Raw genomic sequence first — 23,061 nt, forward strand, 5'->3', positions numbered from 1 at the left:
TTTAGGAAACCAATGGAACACGTGCTTCCTGCAGGTCTATTTATGGCTCTGATTCTGCTGCCATTTCATTGATCTGCTGTCGCTGCTGTCAGTTCACCTCACCTGGTGCTTCTGCCTCAGGCAGGCATTGTGCACAAGGGTCACCGTTGGTTTGCTGATTGTGTTTTGAACACATTACCTATTAGTCCTCCAGTGAGCCCCAGGAGGTGCTGCAGTGCTAGAGGCTTTGTTAGCTGTCTCCTGGTGAGGTGAGGTGTGTGGCTTCTTTGGTTACAGGCACAACTGGGACTTGAAGTGTTTTTTAGAGTTCTTTAATACAGTCTGCATACTTCCCTGTCAACTGCATAGTATTAGGACAAGTTCAGGTCGTACAGAAAGTATAACTGTTATGTTCACAGAAACTGATTTCCTTTTTGTTATTGTTTATGAAAGCCAGGAAGAACAACTCTTATCAGTGTGACAGTGGAAGAATCCAACTCAAAGGAATGAGAATAGGTCTTTTTTCAAGTCTGTGATTTATGTTTCTGTTTGGATCATTAATCTGCCAGATAGGATGTACAGTTGGCTATTTTTTCTGTAACTTTTGAGACAGATGTCGAGTGAAGCAAGCACAAGTTACTTTTTTTAACTGCTGAAGTTCTGTAGAAAGCACTGCTGTAAGTTTTTTCTTTCTTTTTTCTTTCCCTGAAACCTAGCAATGGCCAGCTAAGAGGCAATAGTCACAAAACCCTAAAGCTGTAGAGTCATTCAGCTGCCTTGCAGAAGGAATTGATGTGGTGGAGGTCTCAGGTTTTCTGCCATAGATTGCCCAGTTCACATTTTTCTCATGAAATTTGTCATTTTGAGTTACAAAAGTGTGAAACATTCTTTCCATTCAAATGATGCTGAGGTTTATTGTTGCTGTGTTCTAGAGCACCCTGTTGTTGCTAGTGGCCGTGCTAATGACAGCCCCCTTCTCTAAGTCAGGAGTGAGTTGTGTTTTGCAGCAGAATGTAAATCCAAATTTACTTTCATATGAAAAACTATACAGCATCTTCCCAAAATCTGAATATGTGGTCATTGAGTTGAGAATGACACTTTCTATAGAATGTGAATTTGTTTGCTAACTGGTTCAGGAAGCAGCCTGTATTTTCTTCCCTATGTACTGTTGTTATGAGGAGGTTATTTACATAAATTGTGTTCTTCTTCACAGTCGCTGCCTGATGAGTTCCTTCCTGTGCAGCTCCACTGACAGCACAGTAAGGCTGCAGAGGGCAGCAAGGCAAGTAGAAAGGATGCACTTGTAGTGAGATCTATGGGCTGCCCAGGATCCACTCCTGTTGACATTGATGCCAGTTGTAGCCCTCCAAACCCATAGTTAAAGTAAAGGTTAACTTGTTTAATGTAGAATTAAATATTAAAAACTGACAACAATTAACACTTTAAAAAGAGACTAACATTTAAAGCAGGGTCATCTGGCATCTTCATGCTCTTTCAGTTCCCTGCTGCACTTCCCCTTCAAGATGAGGGAGGACACATCAGTACATGTACCGATGACTGAGACACATACTGAAGAGCAGTAATCTTTGGTGCTATGTATGTGCATATGAAATCTGTAACTGAAAAAAAACAAGCGAGTGGCCCAAACAAGCAGGTAGCAGGGTTGACTTCTGCATTCTGTTCTGTAGGTTAAACAGAGGAATTGTATGTAATGTTTTTCTTAGTCCCCAGAGTCTTCTGATGTATGAAGATAGATCATTGACTCATGTTATTTCTCTTACCAGACTTCTCTATGCAGTTATGGGAGGTATTTTCATCACATTGGACACATTATTTACTGCACATTTGAATATATTTTGATTTGTGAAGGCAGCAGAATATGTACTTTCTGTAAACTTTCAGAAAGTGTTTTAAAGGGAAAACAGTACAAATCATAAATCGTTTTTAAATGAACCAGGCCCTTAATTTTGACCTATTAATATGTACAGTTGTGATCTCTTACCATACGATTTAAACATTATTTTAGAGGAACTTTTATTACATAAGAAGGAAGGAATGTTTTCAATAAGAAGCAATGTTGTCTGCTTGAAATTGTTCGGCTCCCTCACAACTTTCAAATGTGATTTTTGGCATACAGTTTTTCTCATTTAAATCCCCTTTTTCTCTGCTTAACTGAAATTCTGGTCTTACATTTGATATAAAACTATTCATCATAATACAGATGCATAATTATGACATGAAGAAAACATTTGCATACAGAGTTAATAGAGTTTCTCTGATGCAACTTCAGAAAAATTGGCATACCTGTAAAAAGTGAACTTGTGCATCTCTGAGTATATCTTCTGAATGATTTATTTTAAGATATTGTGGAAAATAATCTTTTGTACAAAAAACACTGCTATTGAGCTTTTTGTTTGTATGTTATTTCGACAGAACTAGAGAAATATTCTTAAACCAAAGAACTTTAACTTGAAATCTCTTAGGAGCGTACTAATATTGTCATTAACTGATCCTCTAAAATTCTAAGTGATCTTTTACTGATTGTACTTGCTTCTTGTTTAAGGGGAGAGAGATATACATGGTAATCTGACTTACAGGAAATACTTGATGGCAAATGTTAATTCCTATGAAACAACTAATTCTGCTCCTGAAAGTATTAACTATTCAGGTATCCCGTATTTTGAAAGGTCATTTTTGGTTACTACTCTTAAAATGATTCCTATAGTTACAATGAAAATTTCAATAAACTTGTCTTGGAGATCCGACTGTTCTACTGAAAGAGCTTTGCACGCCTCGGAACTTGAAGATGCGCATTACTCTGCTTGATTCGTGTGTATCTCTCCCTCTGCTGTAGCTCTTGCTCTTGCACTGTGTTAAACAAAAGGATGGTTTTCTGCCTTGTATTTGAGACAGTTAAAAGCTAATCCTTAAATACTGTGTTCTTAAAAGTGGTTTCATTGATTAATATAAAGATTTGCTCTTCTTCCTGTGCTGTCTCTGCAGTTTATAGAATGCAGTCATGTTATGCTTCTTTTAATTTTAAATGACCGTTTGCTTTGCTTTTCCTTCTTTTTGTGCTACAAACATAGTGGATTTATGGTCTGTGGGGTGCATTATGGGCGAAATGGTTTGCCACAAAATCCTCTTTCCAGGAAGGGACTGTATCCTTGTGCTGCTGCAGCAGGTTGAATTAGTTAGGAAGTGATTAACCTTTTTATTGATGTTATGTCATGAAAATGCATATTGTACAATTTTTTTTTTTTTATTAAATGGACATGAATTTTTCTTGTGATAACACTGAAAAAAAAAAATTAAGGACTTCATTTTAAGTCAGGCTGCACCTAGCAGTAGGACATAGTCTCTGCTGGTCCTGTAGTTAGCGTACGTTCACCTTCACTCACTTCCATTACACATGCTTTTTATAGTCACTTCACGTGTGTGTGCGTCTCGATATTTTTATTTCCTTTATTTTGATAACTATCTTTTCTGTTAATATCATTGCATTTTGTTTTCAGTTGACATTTGGTCAGTTGGGTGCATCATGGGAGAAATGATCAAAGGTGGTGTTTTATTTCCTGGTACAGATCGTATCCTTACCTTTGGCCTAAGATGTAGTTTGAAAAGGTCAAAAGATACCACAGCGATTTAGTTCCAGGTTAAGGTGGATCTAATTCTTAAAATACTGTTTTTAAATTGCCTTTTCAAAAAAGCATTTGCAAGTTTGTAATTTTGGTTCCAGGTTGCTGCAAAAATAACTACAGTTAGAGCACTTAGAGCAAACAACAGCACAGATAGCTTTCACGTGTATGGCGCTCTTTAGAAATCAATGCTTAGTGAGAAATTCTAGCAAGAAGAGCAAAATACCACTTGGGTGAGCAGGCTTATTTTTCCTTTTTTGTTTGTTTGTTTTCAATTTGATATAGTGTCTATTCATTGATTTTGGATGTTGTCATATTTAAGAGAGGCATTTATGTTTATTTAAGTGGTGTTTTACTGGTTCACGTGCGTTGCTTTTTGCTTTGGAGCTCATTTCTATGTAATAACTTAGTAATCTCGTTTGGTACCCAAGCACATTTAGCTGTTGTTATTTTTTTATGTTTTATAGGAGACGTGTAATTAAATGATTGTCCTCCGGAGTGTTTTATTTTTGTATGCAGAAATGATCCTGCAAACAGCTTTCAGAAATATCTGGTGCTCCTGTCTTGCTATTCCATGAATGGCTCAGTGGTATCTGTGTGGGTGGTCGTACAAACAAATGCTTCAGACAAAGGATCTGCTGCAAGCAAACAGAGCTGAGAACTCTGGATCCTCACTAAAATTAATGGAAATTGAATTGGAATTTGGCAGCTTGTTTCACCAGTAGTTGATTAGATGCCATGAGAAAGCTTTCCTGCTTTTCTTGCAGGTTGATGGTTTAAAAACCAATACATTAGTACATGGGTGGGAGGACTAGGTAAAGGTTTTGGGGCGTGACAAGGAGATCCAGGGAGTCCATGCTTTCACACAGCCTTGTCATTGCCTGCTAGCTTTGTGAATCCAGGTTGCTAGCTAGCTTGACTTTGAATTCAGGCAGTATCTTTCTTTCTTTTTTTTTTTTTTTTTTTTTTTTTCTTCAAGACCTGTGCTAAAGCATTGTAGAACTTGAAAATCCTTCAAGCTTTAAGAGAGAGCCTGCTGATCCACCTGAGGGCTTAGGGAGCCCAGTGTCTAGTCTTAGGCAGTAGCCAAAAAGAAAATGCTGGGGAGACTATTTGAATGAAATAAGCATGTGTGAAATTTTACTGGAGCTCTCTCCCAGTATGTAACCATCTGCAATGAGCCAAATTTTTGTTTGCTTTGTTTTGCTTAGTAGCATGTATTAAATTCTTCTGCCATGAACTTGTCAATGTCCCCTAGCTGTATAAACTTTTTGGGGAAGATGTTCCTTGGCCTCAGAAGTCTTTCAATTCTTCATTGAAGACACTGGCAAAATTGTTGTTGACCTGTATGTGCCAGGATTTAATCCTTCATGTGGCCATGGTGCTATGCACTGTGTTTTGTCAGTGTGAGATCACTAATTTGCTACAGTCCAGAACTCAGCTGAGTTACCGAAGTGAGGCGGAAGGACAAAGCAGCTTTAGGAGGTGATTCTCTCCAGTTCCTTAATGAGGGTTAGGAGTTGGAGTATTGTGAATATCAGTTTAGATCAGGAAGTTAATTGTTCTACAGAATGTCTGTCTTTAACTTCCTCTGTTTTGCAGAAGTATATCCTTTGCCAGTTAATTCTTATGATTTCAAGTGAAATATGTGTTGCCTTCATTACTGAGATGCTGAGTCTTCCTTGCTTCACTGTTTTCTCTATGAAGATGCTGCTAATTAATGATGAACTTGAAACTTTGTGGCGATTTTCTGTTTTAATCTCTGTTGGATATTTTATGTGGTTTTAACATAACTTTTAGCTGCAAATTAGACACTGTTTTTCTTAGCTGTGCAACCTTAGATATTGATCAATGGAATAAAGTTATAGAGCAGCTAGGAACACCGTGCCCCGAATTTATGAAGAAATTACAGCCCACAGTTCGAACTTACGTGGAGAACAGACCCAAGTATGCTGGATATAGCTTTGAGAAGCTTTTTCCAGATGTCCTTTTCCCAGCTGATTCTGAACACAACAAACTTAAAGGTAAGTGTGCTGTATATTTTAAGTTCTTAAACTGTGTTGTACCCAACAGAAATGCATCTTGGTTTTGTTCACTATAAAATCCTCCTGTTAAGGATTTACATGTTAAAACATTTATGTAATGGGAGCAGATGGAAGTACAGAGGTTTGGTTACTGACACTTTCTCATATTCTCTGGAATAGCTCCTATTTAGATATCTGAACAGAGAAATGAAAGTGAGAAGTGAGAGGAGAGAGGAGTAGATGTTTCACAGCCACAGCAGATCTTGTTTGTTTGGGGATGAAAATAAAGTTTTTTGCATTCATTATATACATATATCCTTTAGTTTCTGGAATAAGTTACTATTTCTAAAGCTCACTGTGTTTTCTGTGACTAACAATTACAGTTTATGTGGAAAACAAACAAACAGCTGTCACTTAGAGCACAGGGATAGGTGCTTGTCCTCTGCTACTCCAGCCAAGGCTGTACTGCCAGCAGGTACAGAGCCATGCCCAGGGGCAGAGTATACTGAAACCCTGGTGAGACACATCTGTAACTTGATGTTATGGTGGTAAGGCCTTTCCGGCAGGCCTTAATTCATGGAGAAAAAATGGAAAACTCCAGATATTTAGGATTCACCTTCATGAATCCTTTGTATTTAAACTGTTCATGATGTGTAGTTGGTTTTACTTGAACATGGTTTATACAGCTTCCTTACTGTACCTTGCTCTAATCATACTAGGTATTCTGTACTGCAAACACATGACCTGGTACGTTCATTTCTTCTTCCTTCTTATCCAAGATTTTCCTATTTATTATATATGAATACTTTGCCCATAGAAAACGAATTTAACAGAATACAGACCTCAGCTATACCTTGAGACTTATAACACATTTTACGTGTTATATCCTTTTGGATCATCACAATCAATGCTTTTCCTTCTTCAGCATTTATCTTTCAGACACTTCAAAAATGTTCTCCCTCTGCTTCCAATCTGGTAAAATGTTATTACTTTGTATAATTGCTTTCAATCTTCATAGTGAAGACTTCAGCATTTAGTTGAGTTTGAACATCCCTTTCTAAAAGGGAATTTAGCTAACGAAAATAAAAGGTTGCTGGAAGTTGCAGTGTTGCAGTTGGACGTTGCATAGAAATGACGTGATGGCTTTGTGGCATGCTGTATCTTTCCATCCAGCTGATTTACTTGTCTTACATTTAAACAGCCAATTCCATAGAACTTGTCTTCAGTGTATTTGTGTGTTTTTCATTCTTTCTATTGCATTTTGTTTCTTGTCCGTGTTCAGCCAATAAAGATTTTCTCCTAGCTGAAGGTTATCCTTTCTCATCTTTCAGCCAGACTTTGCTTAAGCAAAAATAAAGGGTGCTTTCTTGCTCTATTCTGTTTTTCTGAGAAAGAAAAGAGAGATTAGAAAAAAATGTAGTAAGGAGGAATTACTTGTTGATGTCCACTTCTCCCAGGTCCTCTTTTTTTAAAAAGAAATCTGTTATGACTTATTTTTCAGTCTTCTGTTAATTGTCTAGCTCCTATTCTCATTTTAAATTACTTTTTAAATTATTATTGACCCAGTGACAAGCTTGATAAATAAGAAGTATTCTGTTGTTGGTGTTCTCTTGCCTGCTTGTAGGACGATTATGCATAGTTGCTCTAGAACTATTTCCATGGAATGTTTTATTTTTTTTCTAGATAGTACACACTCATAAATTCTTTCCAAAATATTGGTCTCTTCATTTTTCTTTTTTCATCACATGCACCATTTTCTTACACTTCAAATTACACGAGGGTTGTATAAATAATAAAATGGAGTTTGTTATTTAAGTGTTCTCTCTTTATGAGCTTTGAAAGACTGTGATGTGCATGTGGCAATAGTCTAAGTAGAAAGTTTCACTTTTGCAGCAAGTCAAGCAAGGGATTTGTTATCAAAAATGCTGGTTATAGACGCCTCGAAAAGAATTTCTGTGGATGAAGCCCTCCAGCACCCATACATCAATGTTTGGTATGATCCATCAGAAGCCGAAGCTGTAAGTCCTTGTTTTAGGTCTCCAACAAGGAAGATGTTTTGTCAAAGCAAGCTTGTTTTGATGCTCTGTGTAACTGCTTCAGAGGAGACTACTTCATGCTTTACACATTTCACTAGAAGCTTAACCGAGCAGTAATCATTTCTATTGACGTTGATCAATATACTTATTAGAATTAATAATAGGGATGGGCACAGTCTTGCACGTACCTGCAGTACCTGTGTATGTATTTGTGTATAATTGCATATAAATTCCTAGACATGGAGCAATGAACTGAAAGTCTCTGATACAGAGTTCTGATTTATTGAGTTACAGTTGTTACAGCACAGCTTGATTACTTGTGACAGTATTCCAGTCATTTGCTCCTGGGTAAGAGGAATGCTTTCATTACTTACAGCAATTGATAGCACTCTTAAACTGGCAAATGAGTGTTTCAGCAAAATCTGATACAAGATCTGAAGCTTTGAAGTACTGCCACTAATGAACAAAGAGATCAACTGAAAATCTTCCTTTAAAAAAATAACTTCAGCTTATGAGGGAAAAAAAATCATTTTTAAGAGGAAGTAAGCTGGTGATGGCACACTAAGAACAGGAAAAGATGTTTGGTGTAAGTGGTACAATTAGAATTCTGCTGATCTATTATATCTAGAGAGAAAGGGATCAGTTAACTCTGAATAGGTAAAAAGGGCTGCTTGTGCTTGAGACCACTGCAGTAAGGAGCATTATTACCAGCCCTTTTAGTTTCTGTTTTAATTAATACACTAATATTCATAAATGAGCTAACTAGAATAAGTTGAAAACACGAAGCAGCATCTAGAAAATGAGCCAAGTGTGAGAGATTATTTGACCATGTAAATACAGTCTTTTTAAATCAGGTCCTTATTCTGAATATCTTATTTCCATTTTTCATTTATTGTGCTTGTCTATCCCCTTTGATTGCTTTATCATGAGTTAGTTTTGTTTTCCAGCCTCCACCAAAGATACCAGATAAGCAGTTAGATGAGAGGGAGCACACAATAGAAGAATGGAAAGGTAAGAACGATCCTTTTGCATATCCTACAGGTTTTTAATGTAGGTGTGCTTTTAGGCTTACTGTTACCAAGATTCTTCTGAGTAACATAATAGTATATACTTAAACTGCTTGGAATGGCAAGGGAATAGATCAGTGCTTCACAACCTCTTGGTTGTCGGGACAGAAAATGTTTTCTGTAAAGGTGATGAGTCTTTGTAGGGAGTTGAAGGTTGCTCAGCTGTAGGCCTGCTCATTTCGGTCAACTTTTGCAAATGGTAAAGCAGCTTTTTTAGGAAGGGAAACACTTCTGGACAGAACTGCTACGATGAAAAAGGATGGAGGAGTTGGAGCACTGTGAGTCTGAATATTAGCATGTTAACGTTGTTTGCACTGAAAGAGGAAGCCAAAAGGAGTGTTAGCAGTGGGCAAGGGAGCGAGGTTGTAGCTCATGTGGGAGATGGCAGTGGTTTCATATATAGAATCTTGAGAAAGTAGCCAGGGCTGAAGTGTGAGAAGTGTCAGAGTATGGCATAAGGATTACCTCTAAGAATATGAGTTTTAGATTTCGGTACTGGTTTTGTATGTGTTTTTTCTTTATACTTACAAAGTATAAGGAGAACATCCTTGAAAGTAAAGCTTTTGTTTCATTTGGAAACTGCTTCTAAAAAGATGTGCTACTGCAAAGGCTCCAATGCTATGCATCTGCCTCTGCATCTGTTGGTGTTTGATGTTATTGTTTCCATAACCTTGCTATAACCTTCTGTACCCTTTGGACTTTATGAACTAAGAGACGGTCACTGTGCTTTAAAGACCTATGCAGATTAGTTTTAAGATACATGAAACTTCTTCCATTTCTAGTGGAGAAATGTTTAATATATGTATTACTGATTCCATATGTTTTCCTTTGCTGCTGTTAGCAATTCAGATGATATTGCATGCCCTTATAGTTCTTCAGAAATCACATGACTTTTGTTAGAATTCTTCATGTAAGTAAATGATTGATTTACTGTAGAAGTACAATATTTAACTGCCCTCTCTAAAACGTATTACTCTTTTGCATAGCCTAGTTAGTACAGTGTTGACAACGCTGAAAAAATTCCTTCCTTTGGACCACTGCTGTCCTTCATCCTACGATTTAACATATCAGAGGATTTAGTGTGTTCCAGAATTGGTATTGATTATTTCTAAGCAAAAGGCAGAGAAAATGCCTGAATTGATAATTCTGTTATTCACTGAGCTTGGAGCAGGTGTGTAGCTCTCCCAGTGCGAGAGCCATGTGCTAGTTAGTTCTTGAGAGCCTGTCTCCAAGGTGCATTTAAGTGCCTTAGACCATAACCCTTCTCACTTAGTATAAGCAAGGTGCTTTTATTTAGGATGCTTGCTCGCTCTATCTCAGGTACTTCATTTAGTTCTTTGTGCTTCATGTATTTTAAATAGGGTTAGCAGTAACACTGAGCTTTGGATCCAGAGAAATGTGAAGGCTGCTTTCAGCAAGAATGTAGTGCGCTGACTGATCTAATACTTTGTACTGAAAACGCTTGGGAAGGAATTGGAGCCAGACTGGTACAGCCAGGAGGAAAATAATACTTTTTTTTAAAAAGTAGAACAAACGTTTAATGGAATATTTTTGACAGTTTCATTGCGTTGGCTGATAATGGACACAGGGCTATAATATTTAGTACTGCCACGCTTGCAATCACTTTCTGTTAGAAACCCATTAAATAAAAGCTATCAGGGTTTTAATTGTAAAGGCAGAGAGAAGGAGAATTGTGGAAATTCTCTTGCTGTCTTCCTTCCACACAAATATATTCCCCTTTTGAAGCAGCAGGTATGTGGTTATGTTGCTAAAATAAAAACTTAAGTATTTCAAGCAATATAAAAGTTACTTTTGAGACTGCCACTGCCCTTGAAATTGTAATTCCTGAATACCTTTTTCTTTCAAACCATACATGAGTTGACCAATGATAGATAAGAAGTAGTAACCTGACAAGTCAGTTCTTACGATCTGCATTTAATGTGTTTAGTCCTGTTCTTTTATTGCTCCTTCTGGAGATTCACAGCTGAAGTGTTTTCTGGATGACAGGATACCATTAGCTGAGAAACATTCTGGCCTGTATAAAGGGAGGGTGTATGATTTACATAACAAACACTTATAACTTATTTTAAGGATGAGGGAGGTGAAGTTGCTGCTTACATCTATCCATAGTGTTGTATTCCATGTCACAGTGACCTGTTGTTGCTGAGGAAACTTAGTGGCAAATATGTGTTGGGAGGATGGCAGTGCTGTTTGGACACATTTGTTGTGGTTTTTGTTCCTATCTCACCCAAGAGCTTGTGGCCTGATCTCTCCTAAGGAAACTACTACTTGCCAAGAATATCTTGGTCAGTTTCCTTATTCAAGCAAATACCTATGAGAGGAAAAAGGCAGGTTAAATCGTAAGAGTTCTGAATTTTTTTCAGATCCTTAGGCAGACTACATTATGAAAAAAATAATAATGTGTGAGAGGGCATTTTAAAGATGAGAATGAATTAATGACAAAGAAACTTCCTCTGTAGAACAGCCTGCGTGGTTCTTTGAAGACTGCTGATCTGATTCTTCTGTACCAAAGAAAGCATTGATTAAAACAATAGTCATTAAGACTCAGTTTAGCCTCAGGTCAGACTGTCTGGACAAAAGTCTTAGACCAATGTCAGTGTGTTCTTTAGCTTTCCAGGCCATTGTAGCTCCAGAAATAGAGAATTGTACATTACAATACCACTTGCCCGTTCTGTAATCTACAGCCTGTTGTTCAAAACTAATTCTAAACAGTAATAGAACTAAGAAATGTAGATGTATGTTTTAATGGGAGATAAACTGTCAATTGAGGATTTTTTTTGTTTGCAAATTCAATTTTCTGCCTTATTTCCCTTCGTTTTCAGAATTGATATACAAGGAAGTCATGGACCTGGAGGAAAGAACCAAGAATGGGGTTATACGTGGGCAGCCAGCTCCTTTAGGTTGGTTACAATAAAAGCACAATACGAAACTACATAGAGCTGTAGGTCAGGAGAGTGTAAAACTGTTCAAGATATCCAACTATAACCAGGCTCAAAAATGCGGCCCTGGAATGACTGATAATCTCTAGAATTCTCTTTGAGTTTGCACTTATTTGAATGGAATGTGGAGTTGGCATCATTTGGTGGAATATCTCTTTTTATTAATCTGATAAATTATTATTGATACTTCATTTCAATCCTCTATCAAGATCTCAGGAAGTATTCTGTAGAGTACTTCATACGTGTACTCCATTGCCATAGTCAGGTAAGATGTAATTTGTAGCTGGTGCAGTATCACATAAAGATACAACCACTACTTTTATCTATTAAGTAATGAATCAGGATTTCTAGATTGTGTGTCTTGAAAATTCCTCTAAAGAGAAAAATTATGGAGTATATTCAGAAAGCGTCGCTGAACATCAGAACAAGATGGCAAAAGTTAGCTGCTGCTGCTGACTCTTCTCAGAGTTTACTGATGCCTGGCTTTGAACTGCAGCACATCTGAAACTGGCTGTATGCAGTGCAGATGGATGCTTGCTCTTCCCCCGACTAAGTGGGAGGATCTGATGAAAAAACATGCCATTTTCTTTCCCAAAATATGTAGGTATGGTCTAAGTTGGCTCTCAACATGTAGTAGGATATCTTAGCCCTGGGTTTTTGTACTATTTGTGATTTTTAACCTTCAGTCATTAGCATTTACTGTAATTAGACAGGTATCCCATCATGTGAGTTTAGTGTTTCTTACCATAGCATTCATAAAGCACCACATTTTTATGACTTGTGGATTTTATTTACATTGACAATTGTTTGAGATGCATGTCTTCAGACTCGCCAAAGTGGGGAGAAGTAGTGAGTGTTAGGAAGAGACAGACTAATGCAAGTGCTGAGCCGTGCGACTGTATCTGCAACTGATTTGCTGTTTTGTTTCTCATAGCACAGGTGCAGCAATGATCAATGGCTCTCAGCATCCATCTTCGTCGTCATCTGTCAATGATGTGTCTTCAATGTCAACAGATCCAACATTGGCCTCTGATACAGACAGCAGTCTAGAAACCTCAGCTGGACCTCTGGGTTGCTGTAGATGACTACTTGGTCTTTTGGGGGGTGGGAGGGGGTTCCTTTTAGTCATTAATAGGGCACCTTTAAAATTTGGTGGTATTTTTGAGTGTTTTTTCAAAAATAATCATAGAATTCATCATAAAGTGCTGTAATTTTAAACTGTAAGTTGTGTTAAAAGCAGCCACTTTTTTTGCTGTAATTAACTGTAAAATATTAAACCTGATAATTTTTATTGTGGTTTTAAAATCTGCATATTTGCTTTACTATTATGCTGCTGACCTTTTTTTTACTGAATTTGTAAGATTTGTTTTATCAAAGCACATATTAATGTTGTGGTCATTACCATATCATGTATTATTTAAGATTTTATAGGTTTTCAATTTTTTTAAATTTAGAATTTATTCCAGATGTTTTGTTCATGATATCCTTGGAAGTTTTATGCTTGGTCATATGTCCATATTGAGGGGGAGAGAGAGATGGGTGCATCCAGCTGTAGGCTTTTTGGAGCGTGCTGCTATGGTGCTGACAGTGAATAATATGCTCTTTCATTTTGGCCACTTGCCTTTAATACTTGAGTAAAAGCAACAATTACTGAATTTTGTTAGAGAAACAGTATACAGTCCTTTGTAAAGTAATTTCATTTGAATGGTTTTATGATCTTAAGAAAGCAAAGCCTACCTTCAAAGCTGCAGAAGCATCTAGCCTAACAAAGAGATGCGATGTCTTCTGCACAACTGTGGCATGCCAAATCTCATGATCACCATAAAACAAGAGGATACTTCATGAATAATACATTACAATGCAAATAAACTGTTTACTTCTAGCTTGTAGCCTGTTTTTGTACACAAAACAAAGGTGTATCCAGGACGTCTAAATGCCAACAGGAAGAACAAATATGCTGTAGTTATACTTCCATCTAGTATATGGTTCTTAGGAGTTTAGTTTCTTGCTACTTTTGTCTGCAAGGGTGAGTGCTTTCTGGGGAGAAGAGAAAAGGATGTGAATGCAGCAGGGGCAAAATTTCAGCTATTCTTTCTCCACCAAAAATAACCAATCGCTAAAAAGTGGTAGAAGAACCTCAGGAAGCTTCCTGTAGCTAAGCATTAAGTGAGCAATATGTGCCATCCAAAGGAGGGAGAAATAGTGCTGTGTAAATTAATGCATATCTCTTTCATTTGACTGGGAGACCACTGTAGCAGAAGTCTTAGTAATGGTTCACTTTAAGTCATTAATATGCAGTAGTTTTCAGCACTGAAACTGCAGGTTTGAATACAATTTTTAAACAACAGATATATTGAAATATGTAGAACAGTTACTAAATAGTCATGTAAAATGGTACTGCTCCTCACAGAAGTATTTTAACTGTTTACATTTTATATTTACAGAATGATTTATGTATAACTGACTTAAGTTTATGTATGAGTTAAACAATCATTCAGAATTTGTTCCTTTGGAAAATGCAGATTTTTAGTGAAGCTAGGCTGTGTAATTGATTGCCATGTGTAGATGCATATTTTGTGTAGTGAATTAGAATGTAAAGAGGAATTTAAATTAGTAATGCTCACCAAAATGAGCATAAAAATTACGGAAGTCTTGCCAGGCACAGAGCAGAAGCAAATAATGTGACTGGCTACAAAGGTCATCCCGGAGCGACTGATGCTCTTCAGTGTGGTTCCTTCGCTTTGTTGGGTTAAAAGTCTCTTTTGTGGTTAGAATGGGAAGAGGGAAATTCATCCTTGCAGCAAAGTTTCAGAAAAATGTAAGTGACAGCAATGCCTTCAACATCTAATGTGTCTCTTGAAAAAAAATGCAGGATACAAGGAGTGGTAATGTCTCAAAGATGACTAAATTGATAAACTGCACAGTTGTTTCCCTGGCCTGGCTAGACTACTGGTAAGTGCTATTTGTGTGTGTAACTTTGGTTTCCTCATTTGTATGGAATATTTCAATATTGCCTTTCTAAACCACATTTGTTAAGGCAATTATTTTTATGGGATCCTGCCAAATTGTATATTACCTCAGAATAGGCAGATCTTATTGGACTTTTCTCACACTGGAACATAGAAAATCTGCTCGATTTGAACAGAGACCAATAGAACAGTATATTTTGTATTTTTTTTTTTAATGAAAGCTTAAACTGTGAATTAAGCCAAAATTTTTGGTCATAGAACAGTACTATTTTGCTACGCAAGGGTTAACCTGGAGTATGAAGTTAACATACTGACAAAATCAAATTCAGATGCCTATAGATTCTCTAAAGAATGGGATTTGGTAAATATAATCCCTATTTCAATTGATTTTGGACCCCTTTGTATTGCAGTGATGACTGAAGTATTTGGAAACTTTAATTTTTGATATCACTTTCCAGTGTCCTAAAGAAAAATTGCTTTAAAATGCATATTGAGTGAATCTGACCATTATTTTTTTTCTTTCAACATAAATAGGCTGAGTCTAATATTACTGCAGCAAGCAATCAATAGTAACTTCATTTTGCTCATAATCTCTAAGAGGAATTGAGTTTTTCTTTTCTTGTAATGTAGTGTTGATGAATGGCTGGGACTGTTCTCTGCAACCTGTAACAGTATAAAGTGAGCCATGTTTAAAGTGATTATTTCACTGAGGTCCAAGGGTCCACCTGTAGTCCTCTCCTAGCATCGTCTTCATAGCAGCGTTACTTGCTTTTCTTCTTCCACTTGATTGCATTTTAGGCAAACTTAAAAGACAAGTGAATCAGATTCTCAGTAACCAAGTTACTGCAACAGTAGGCAAGTCTTATTTCTTTTTATTTGTTGAAGTATAAAATGATTTCAGAGAGAGTTGTGCACTGCCGCAAATAGCAAACAAAGGGAATGAGTGCAACTGCTCTTGTATATTCTATTGCCAGCTCATATGCTATCTAATACACTGTAAAAATTTATTCCTGAAATATTAAGCTTTATTTCAGTATACGATTTCAAAATCTTTTCACAGTAACAGGCTTTACTAAAGTGCATGCAATGTTCCACTTCTAGGGCCGTTCCAGCCCATTGGAGTTGGTAGGGATTGAATTACAGTGAGCTGTGTCTGATTTCATGTCAGGTGAGCTTAAAAGTTGAGCAGTAATAATATTAATTCCCACCTTTTGTGGCGGGCTCTAAAAAAGCTCCTCTCCCTTTGCAGAAGTAGGTTCCTCAGGGTTTTTAAATAGATGGAAAGATGGGGGAGAGAGGGGGGGAAGTTAATACTGTTACTGTGTGCTGTACCTCTGCTCTGTGATGTCTTTTGATCTGTGAAGTCTTTTGTTGAGGCTACACAGTGGGGTTGGTGTGTGTTAGTGTGTGTGTGAGGGCGGAAGCTGGACTGCCAGAGCATCAGCTGAACAACCTTAGAGCAGCCTGACTGACCAGGCCACCTCTGCTTCACTCCTTCAGCTAACCTGAAGAGACGTGGCCCTTTCCCCTGTGTAGGTACTATGCAGCTTGGATTTTTGGTTTAGAAAAATCTTACTATACTGTATGTACATTAGTTTCTTTTTGGATGAGAATTCCAGCTAGATACAAAGATAATGTCAGTATGAAACTGGTAAGCCTTCCTGCCCCATGCACACACAGAATCATGTAATCACGTGTGTGTGAATTTAAGAGGATGTAGTGAGCTGTAAAGAGATGGTTGTGGCAATAGCACCCTCTGCTGTTTCAGTGTACAAGCAGAATGTTATTGATGGGCTTGCTTTATGGAAAATTGCTTCTCTGAATGTAAAGGCTATTCTGTTAGAAGGAAAAACTCAGCACCTTGACTGACATTTTATATTTATAATGCTTCAGCATTAATACATTCGGCATTAATCTCAACATTGCATAAAGAAGATGGTCAAAGAGCTAGTACAGGTAGATAGTTCTTGCCCAACCAGGAATCCAGTATTTGCTGTTAACAACAGCTTGTTCACATTGTTATATTTCATTTGTTAAATTTCATTTGCCTGTTAAATTTTTGGTTCACCTGTCCGGATATAGTTTGAGGATTGGCGCTGAAAGAGAGCAGTCTGCATAGGATTAGGAAGAATCTTAATGGAACCTGTGATGAGACTCTACTGCCTAACTAAATTCTAGTTTGTTTTATTTATCTTTAGTTATGGGCACTGGATCAAAATGATATTTCGGTTGATCTCTTTTATGCCCTAACACGGATCTCTCTTCTTTATGGATGTGTTAGCATAGATAGCATTGTTTCCACTTTTGCCGTTAAAATTTGAAGCAAGGTTTTCTTGATCTACCTCACACAAACCACCTACGTTTCTAAATAAGCAAAGCTACCCCTTGCTATTGGAACTACACTGAATGTGAAATAGAAAATTACACTTCCTTTAGAAAATTGAACCCTTTGGCCAATGTTGAGACAATAGCAGTAGTTATGTTTCTTATATATTTCACGTAAGATGTTCATGTGTAATATATAGTTCGTGTACAATAATGTACATCTAGAATATTGTGTTAGCTGTAAATTGGTGATTTTATTATTGTAGTCTGGTTTTGTAGGTAAAAATAGCTTACTAGTAGTGTCAGCTCATCCTTTACATTTTACAAAAGGAATAATTCTTGGTAAGCTTTGCATACAGATGAATTACTTTTGTAGGCCCAATATCTAGTCTATTTTTGAGAGTTCTTTAACTTTTCTTACTGAAGTTGAGAAAGGAAAAAAAAACCACCTTAACGATTGTGATCATTCCTTCTGCCCCTTTTAAAGTATATTCTTAATTTTGTTTTGTCCCAGGAAATACTAAGGGGAAAATACATCATGAAAAATAGTGGGAGAGCTATTTTTTTTCTTCCCTGCATTTGATAGCTTTCCTGTTTTTCTTTTATTCCCTCCAAATAAGCTGTTGGTGGGGCATTACTGAAAGCATTGTGGTTTTTTCAATCATTCATGCCATAGGTCATTACATGTGCACCACTGGAATGTATACATTGTTATCTAGTATGTTAATTGGTTATAATGATATTTTAAATAAAAAAGGAAAAAAAAAAAAGCTTGACCACTATGCATTTAGTGTTTCTTCATTGCTAGGCTGGAATGACAAGCATGGACTTGACAGTAAGACTGCAGCTGGAGCTGTATTAGTGTTGGTCTATCCTGAAAAATGTTTTAAGTGGCGTTTATGTTCTCTTTTGTGTCTGAGCTCATCTGTAGGCAAAAAATGCTGTATTTCTTTTATTTTTACTGTTTTGCTACCAACTGCAGTCTGCCTGCCCTCCTGGTAATGAAGCTGCTGGGCCCCTGTGTGGTAGAAGAGGTAAGCAATGGCCCTTCCAGTGTGTGAGGGCACAGGGCCTGGGCCTTTAGGGAAAAAATCCTCAAAACTGATTGCTGGAGAAGCTTTAAGATACCTGATTTTTGAAGGGCTCTTACTGGAGAGCAAATTTGGGTAACAGGACCACTTCCTGCCTTGGTATTACCAGTATTTATTTCATTACCTTCATCTCCAGCAGGCTCAGTGAGTTGCTTTAAACAAAGACTTGGGATGCCCTCAAGTTGTGTTTGGCTGCATGCTGTCACGTTGTCTCTGCATCTCATTTTTGATGCGAAGGTGCTGCAGCTGTGTGCAGTGCAGTGCAGCCTGCTTCCTTCCTAGGGAGCAGTTCTGCAGGAGGTGTTCTAGGAAAGTGGTGAGGCTCAGAGATGCTCTTTTTTGTTTGCCTATGTTAGCAGAAAGTGAGGCTGGTTCTAAGTAACACATGAATATAGAGCAAGGCCTGAGGCAGTCCTGGCTCTGTCAGGGATTCGGCTGTGTTAACTTCATTTTTTATCATTTTGGGCAGTAGTTCTGGCTGATAAACCTAAAGCTGAAACCCTCCTTAGTGCTGCTTGCTTGTATAGACCTCTTTGGCAAATGTGGATCACTCATTAAGTTAGCATTACTGCTTTTCCTTTTCATTAGAAATACCATGCAGACCTACAGAATTTCTTCATTATTTGGCTTTGGATTTTTCAAGTACTTGCTTCTGTTGGGTTTCTTTCACTGAACTTTTTTTTTTTTTTACTTTTTTTTTTTTTTCCTGCATAATGTTGGAAGGGATGTTTAGGCTGGGAAGTTACCTGATTCTGTGTCTTATTAGGACTAGCACACCTGTAAACTGTTGTTAAGGCTTCAATTTAATTGGTGGTGGTGGGAGGGGGCTGGAAGAAGCTAAATGCCTGTAAAATAAGAAGTGCACTCAGATCTGTGAGATAGGCAAAAGGAGTTGTGGGAAAAGAGCGCGGAAACAGCAGCTGTCACTGAAGAGAGTATTATCCTGTCAAATAAGGACATGGTGATCAATGGGGTTATGTCCAACAGCGTGAGCATATCCTCATTTCTTGCAAAATTGCTCGTGAGAGGAAAATGAACATTACGTGTCTCTTACCATGCTTTAGAGTTTGCTTCCTGCTGAGGCACATTTTAGCAAGAATGGGGTACACTGCAACGTCTTGCAGCCTGCTTACTGCAGTGGATCATCTTCAAAATGACCTAAGATCTATTACTTCTGAAGAAGAGAAATACATATTTCTGGATCACAACAGTCAACTAAAGGTTAGTGCCATTAATTGCTGTGAGTAGATACAGTTTGCTCTGTGAAACTGACAAGAATTAATTTTATTCTGGCTGCTAGCTCATGTGGAGTGCAACACAGCTAATAAGTGATCCTGTCTTGGAGCTTCTGAAGACTTGGGATAGCTGGCTTTGTCTCTCACTTTGGCTGTAGATATCAGTTGTCTGGTATTCTAAGTACTTCAAATGAGTCAATTCTCAATATTCTTTTATTTCTCTGAGAGCCAGTGAGCAGTCTGGTTTCGTTGTTCTCCTTGCTTTGCATATTTGTTTTTAGGCTCTCAATCAGCATGGCTCAGTATTGTAGTGTGCTGGAATTAAAGAGAGCAGTCTGCACTAGAAACATACAGGAGGTAATGCAGTATGAATTGTTTAAGGGATGTAGGCTGTCAGGATGTTGGATATAATGAAAAGTACCCGTGTTAGGGTAAGAATAAAAGAAGGTACAAAAATATTCTGATTGCTGCTACTTTGGATTGAATGCCTCTAGTAGTACAAACTGTCACTTTTACCAGCATGGTATTGTAATTGCAGAGTAATTTACAGCCTAGCACAGGCTATACTTTGACACTGAGGTTTATTTTTGAGGACTGTCATTAGACTTCACACTGCCTAAAGCCACTATGGTGTTCCAGCTGACATTCATTGTTACAGGAATTGCTCCTCATGCTTTGTGCATATTAATAGTTTTAAACGGGCCCTTGTCTTCCTTGCAGACTCAGTTGCGACCCTGTAAGCTGGTAAGGAGTTGTGCCCAGTAGTGATACCCTGGAAGGATGTGAACTGGGGTGGCGCTCGTTAGTAATACTAAGAGGGGGGCTTAAGGCCGATGCTGCTGCCTGCAGGTGGCAGGCTGCTCCTGCTGAACAGTCAGGGTTTTGCCACACTGCTTCACCATAGGGGTAGTAAAGAATCCAGTGCAGCTGGGCATGCTTGGAAACTGTTCTGAAATACCCAAACAGCTTAGTTATATTTCACTGCTTTGCTTGACTTGCCGTAACCAGGAAATATGAGGCTATATGTTTCTTTTTGCTCGCTTTAAATGGTTTACATTTCTGTGGGAAGGAGAATCCCTACAGTGAGGCAGAAACAACTTCTGTTCAGTCAGTGAGATAAGGAGAACATCAGTGTGCATCTGCTGGTACTGCAAAAAGACCGTTCCAAGGTTACTGCCAGGTAATGAGTTATATTCTTTTCTACCAAGAAAAAGCAAGGTCATTCTTCTTTTTAAGTAGTTAAATGAAGCGAGCACCTTCACTGCAGTCTATACCAGTTCCTAGTCAGTTCACGTGGTCATGGCATTTTTCTGTTAAAATCATTCTCCTTTGAGACTCCCAAGCTGCATCAGCTGTCAAAGATTTCTGCCGAAAGAGGGCAAACGATGGAGTGCAGGGGCTGGCAAACCACCTCGAGATGGATCTGGTGAAACAGCGTTTTGTGTGCAGATTCTGTATGACTCGGGGTCCTCCAAATGTTGTGCAGAACTTCCCCAGTAAGTCAGTCGGTCCCTTGAAGGGAAGTGAGTCGTGACAGTCCTGGAATTACAACTTCATTCTAACAGCGTATGTTCTTTTTGTAGAAGTAGTGAACTTAGGCTGCTGGATTGTTTGCAGTTCTCCTTTTCCCCATAAACTTTCTTGCAAACAAAAAAATCAACTGCTGTTCTGTGACAGTTAAAGATAGACCCCACCCATTCCCTTCTTCAACACTAACTGCATTAATTTCTCTTACAGTAGTTTTGCTATTCAAGTTAAAATACTGACATCAGTTGGACGTGTTTTGATTACAAGAAGAATTTTCCTTTTCTTACCTTGATGTCTGACCACTACGTATCAACTCACAGGAGATTTCTTTTTTCTTGCAGCTAATGCTGCTCTATTTTTGGCTCAAAGTAAAAATAAGTTACCTAGGGCAAAGCACGCATATTTAAAGTTCCAGTGAGTTTCTGTGGCCAATCTGATTGTTAAACAGGTACACTTTAATAAGTCATATTTTTGTGAGGCAGTGGAACTGTTTGGTACCAAAGGGATAACGTAGTGAAAGTGTCAAAATTTCCAGTATTTTCAGCTGTTCAGTAGACATTGTTTTCGAAGCATCTTGATGAAATAATGCCACTTTCAGCAATGAGATATCTGAACAAGCTTTATGTAGAGAGTAGGGAGGAAAAAACCTCATATTCAATCCATATGCTAAGCCACAATGAATGTGGTGACATTCTAGAACTGCAGTCCTCCCGGGTCTCACCCACCTTCCATGCCTTTCCATTGTCCGTGAACCAGCAAAAGGAGGGTGCAGGGAATCCAAAGATGGAACAAGTACAGCAATGGAGACCAGAACCTTTTGACCTGTGGGTAGAAAGTGTGTCCTCTCTTTCTTGGCAATCTGGAATCTAAACGTTCAAACATTATGTTCAGCAGTCCATTCCCAGCTGGCCCAAATACTACAGAACATGAAAAGACAACAGAGCACGTGTCACTGAGAGCACAATCACTGCAGAATTACTCATGATACATGAGTATAACTTAACAAAATGTACATTTCTTTCACTGGTTTTGCCAGAAATAATTTTCTGTGATGTACATCAGGTTGTTCTATTTGGAGACTTTAGCACTTTGAATCCCACCAGTTAAACATCCTAATGTTGAAAAAAACTCTTCCATTTCCTTCTGCAGGAGGTGATTCCTCTTCTCTGCATCTTCCCGAGCACGTTCAGAATTCCTCAGTTTTATCTCCAGCATTGTGTATTTCTTTCGTTCTTGGTCCAGTTCTTCTTCTAGCCTAACCACTTGCTTCCTCAGGTCTGCACTTGCTTCTTCAATTCTTAAAACCAAACAGGAGAGAGAGGGAGGAGAAAAAAAAAAAGAAAGAAAAAAAAAAAGAACTTTTTAAGTAAGAAGCATGATAAGTAGTGCTGTGATAGCTGTGATAAATATAAGTTGTTCTACTTAGAGCTAAAATGTCTCAATTCTAAGAGGAAGTTTTAAATGAGAGCACCAATTACCATTTTGAAGTTACTTAATATTGAGTTTAAGGGCAGGGGGTCCTTGAATGCTGGATCTCACTTCCATTTGTATCTTGAGAAAATAAATATACTTAAGCAAGTCAAGTCTTACAAAGCAATGCTTTTGGGAGGAGATAGAACTCAACACACCTGTTAGGTTGAGTTCAGATATATAACTTCTGTAACTTCCAAAAGAAACAACAACCTGTTTTTATCCTGTGTTTCCCTGTAAGGTATCCAGTACAGAAGAATACCCTTGAAGGTCAGTTAGTTAGGAATGAAGTCACACTCCTTCCTTGCCTTCCATCTTATGGTATTTTCTGTAAACTTTGTCACTGACAACAGTGGAGCTGGGGAGCAGAAATTTTTCACACTGCAGAATTTTACAAAACAAACAAACAAAAAAAAATCCACATTTCATATGAGGAAGAATCTGCAGGACAGACCTGAAATAGTTCATCTGTGCACAAAGCTCTAATTCAAGACTCAGAACTTTTCTCTAAGGAGGTCAGAGACCAAGGTTCATGTTTTTGGGTTTGAAATAATGTGCAGAAGGGACATCATTTACAGTCCTCCCACTCACATTTCCTAATTGCAAGACAGAGTAGTGGTGTTCATTCAGAAGAAATACATCCAGATAGGAGTCAGTGAGTTTTAAAAACAGCCTTGTCCTAGGAAAGGTGTCACTCTACTCTAAATTAAAAACAAAAGCATGAACATTCTAATACCCAA

The 23,061-nt window shown here is 37.9% G+C and overlaps 2 protein-coding genes across 16 annotated transcripts in view; one reads left to right on the forward strand and one right to left on the reverse strand.

Moving 5' to 3' along the window:
• The window catches only part of MAPK8 (mitogen-activated protein kinase 8), a 108,670-nt gene extending 90,927 nt beyond the window's left edge, over positions 1 to 17,743 (forward strand). For 2 of the 5 annotated variants that reach the window (XM_048946121.1, XM_048946120.1), the window contains exons 7-12: positions 3,495 to 3,566; positions 5,459 to 5,641; positions 7,535 to 7,659; positions 8,625 to 8,688; positions 11,588 to 11,665; positions 12,644 to 17,734. In XM_048946121.1, coding sequence (XP_048802078.1) covers positions 3,495 to 3,566; positions 5,459 to 5,641; positions 7,535 to 7,659; positions 8,625 to 8,688; positions 11,588 to 11,665; positions 12,644 to 12,789 — 668 coding nt within the window. In that variant the 3' untranslated portion in view covers positions 12,790 to 17,734. Of the gene's footprint in view, positions 1 to 3,068; positions 3,141 to 3,494; positions 3,567 to 5,458; positions 5,642 to 7,534; positions 7,660 to 8,624; positions 8,689 to 11,587; positions 11,666 to 12,638 lie in introns of all 5 variants that reach the window. The other 3 variants (XM_048946119.1, XM_048946118.1, XM_048946122.1) reach the window with 3 other exon arrangements.
• ARHGAP22 (Rho GTPase activating protein 22) overlaps positions 14,868 to 23,061 on the reverse strand; it is a 153,740-nt gene continuing 145,546 nt past the window's right edge. For all 11 annotated transcript variants that reach the window (XM_048946114.1, XM_048946109.1, XM_048946110.1 and 8 more), the window contains one exon: positions 14,868 to 22,148. In XM_048946114.1, coding sequence (XP_048802071.1) covers positions 21,920 to 22,148 — 229 coding nt within the window. In that variant the 3' untranslated portion in view covers positions 14,868 to 21,919. The remainder of the gene's footprint in view (positions 22,149 to 23,061) is intronic.

The sequence above is a fragment of the Lagopus muta genome, chromosome 5 (assembly GCF_023343835.1).
Source record: "Lagopus muta isolate bLagMut1 chromosome 5, bLagMut1 primary, whole genome shotgun sequence".
Taxonomy (NCBI): Eukaryota; Metazoa; Chordata; class Aves; order Galliformes; family Phasianidae; genus Lagopus; species Lagopus muta.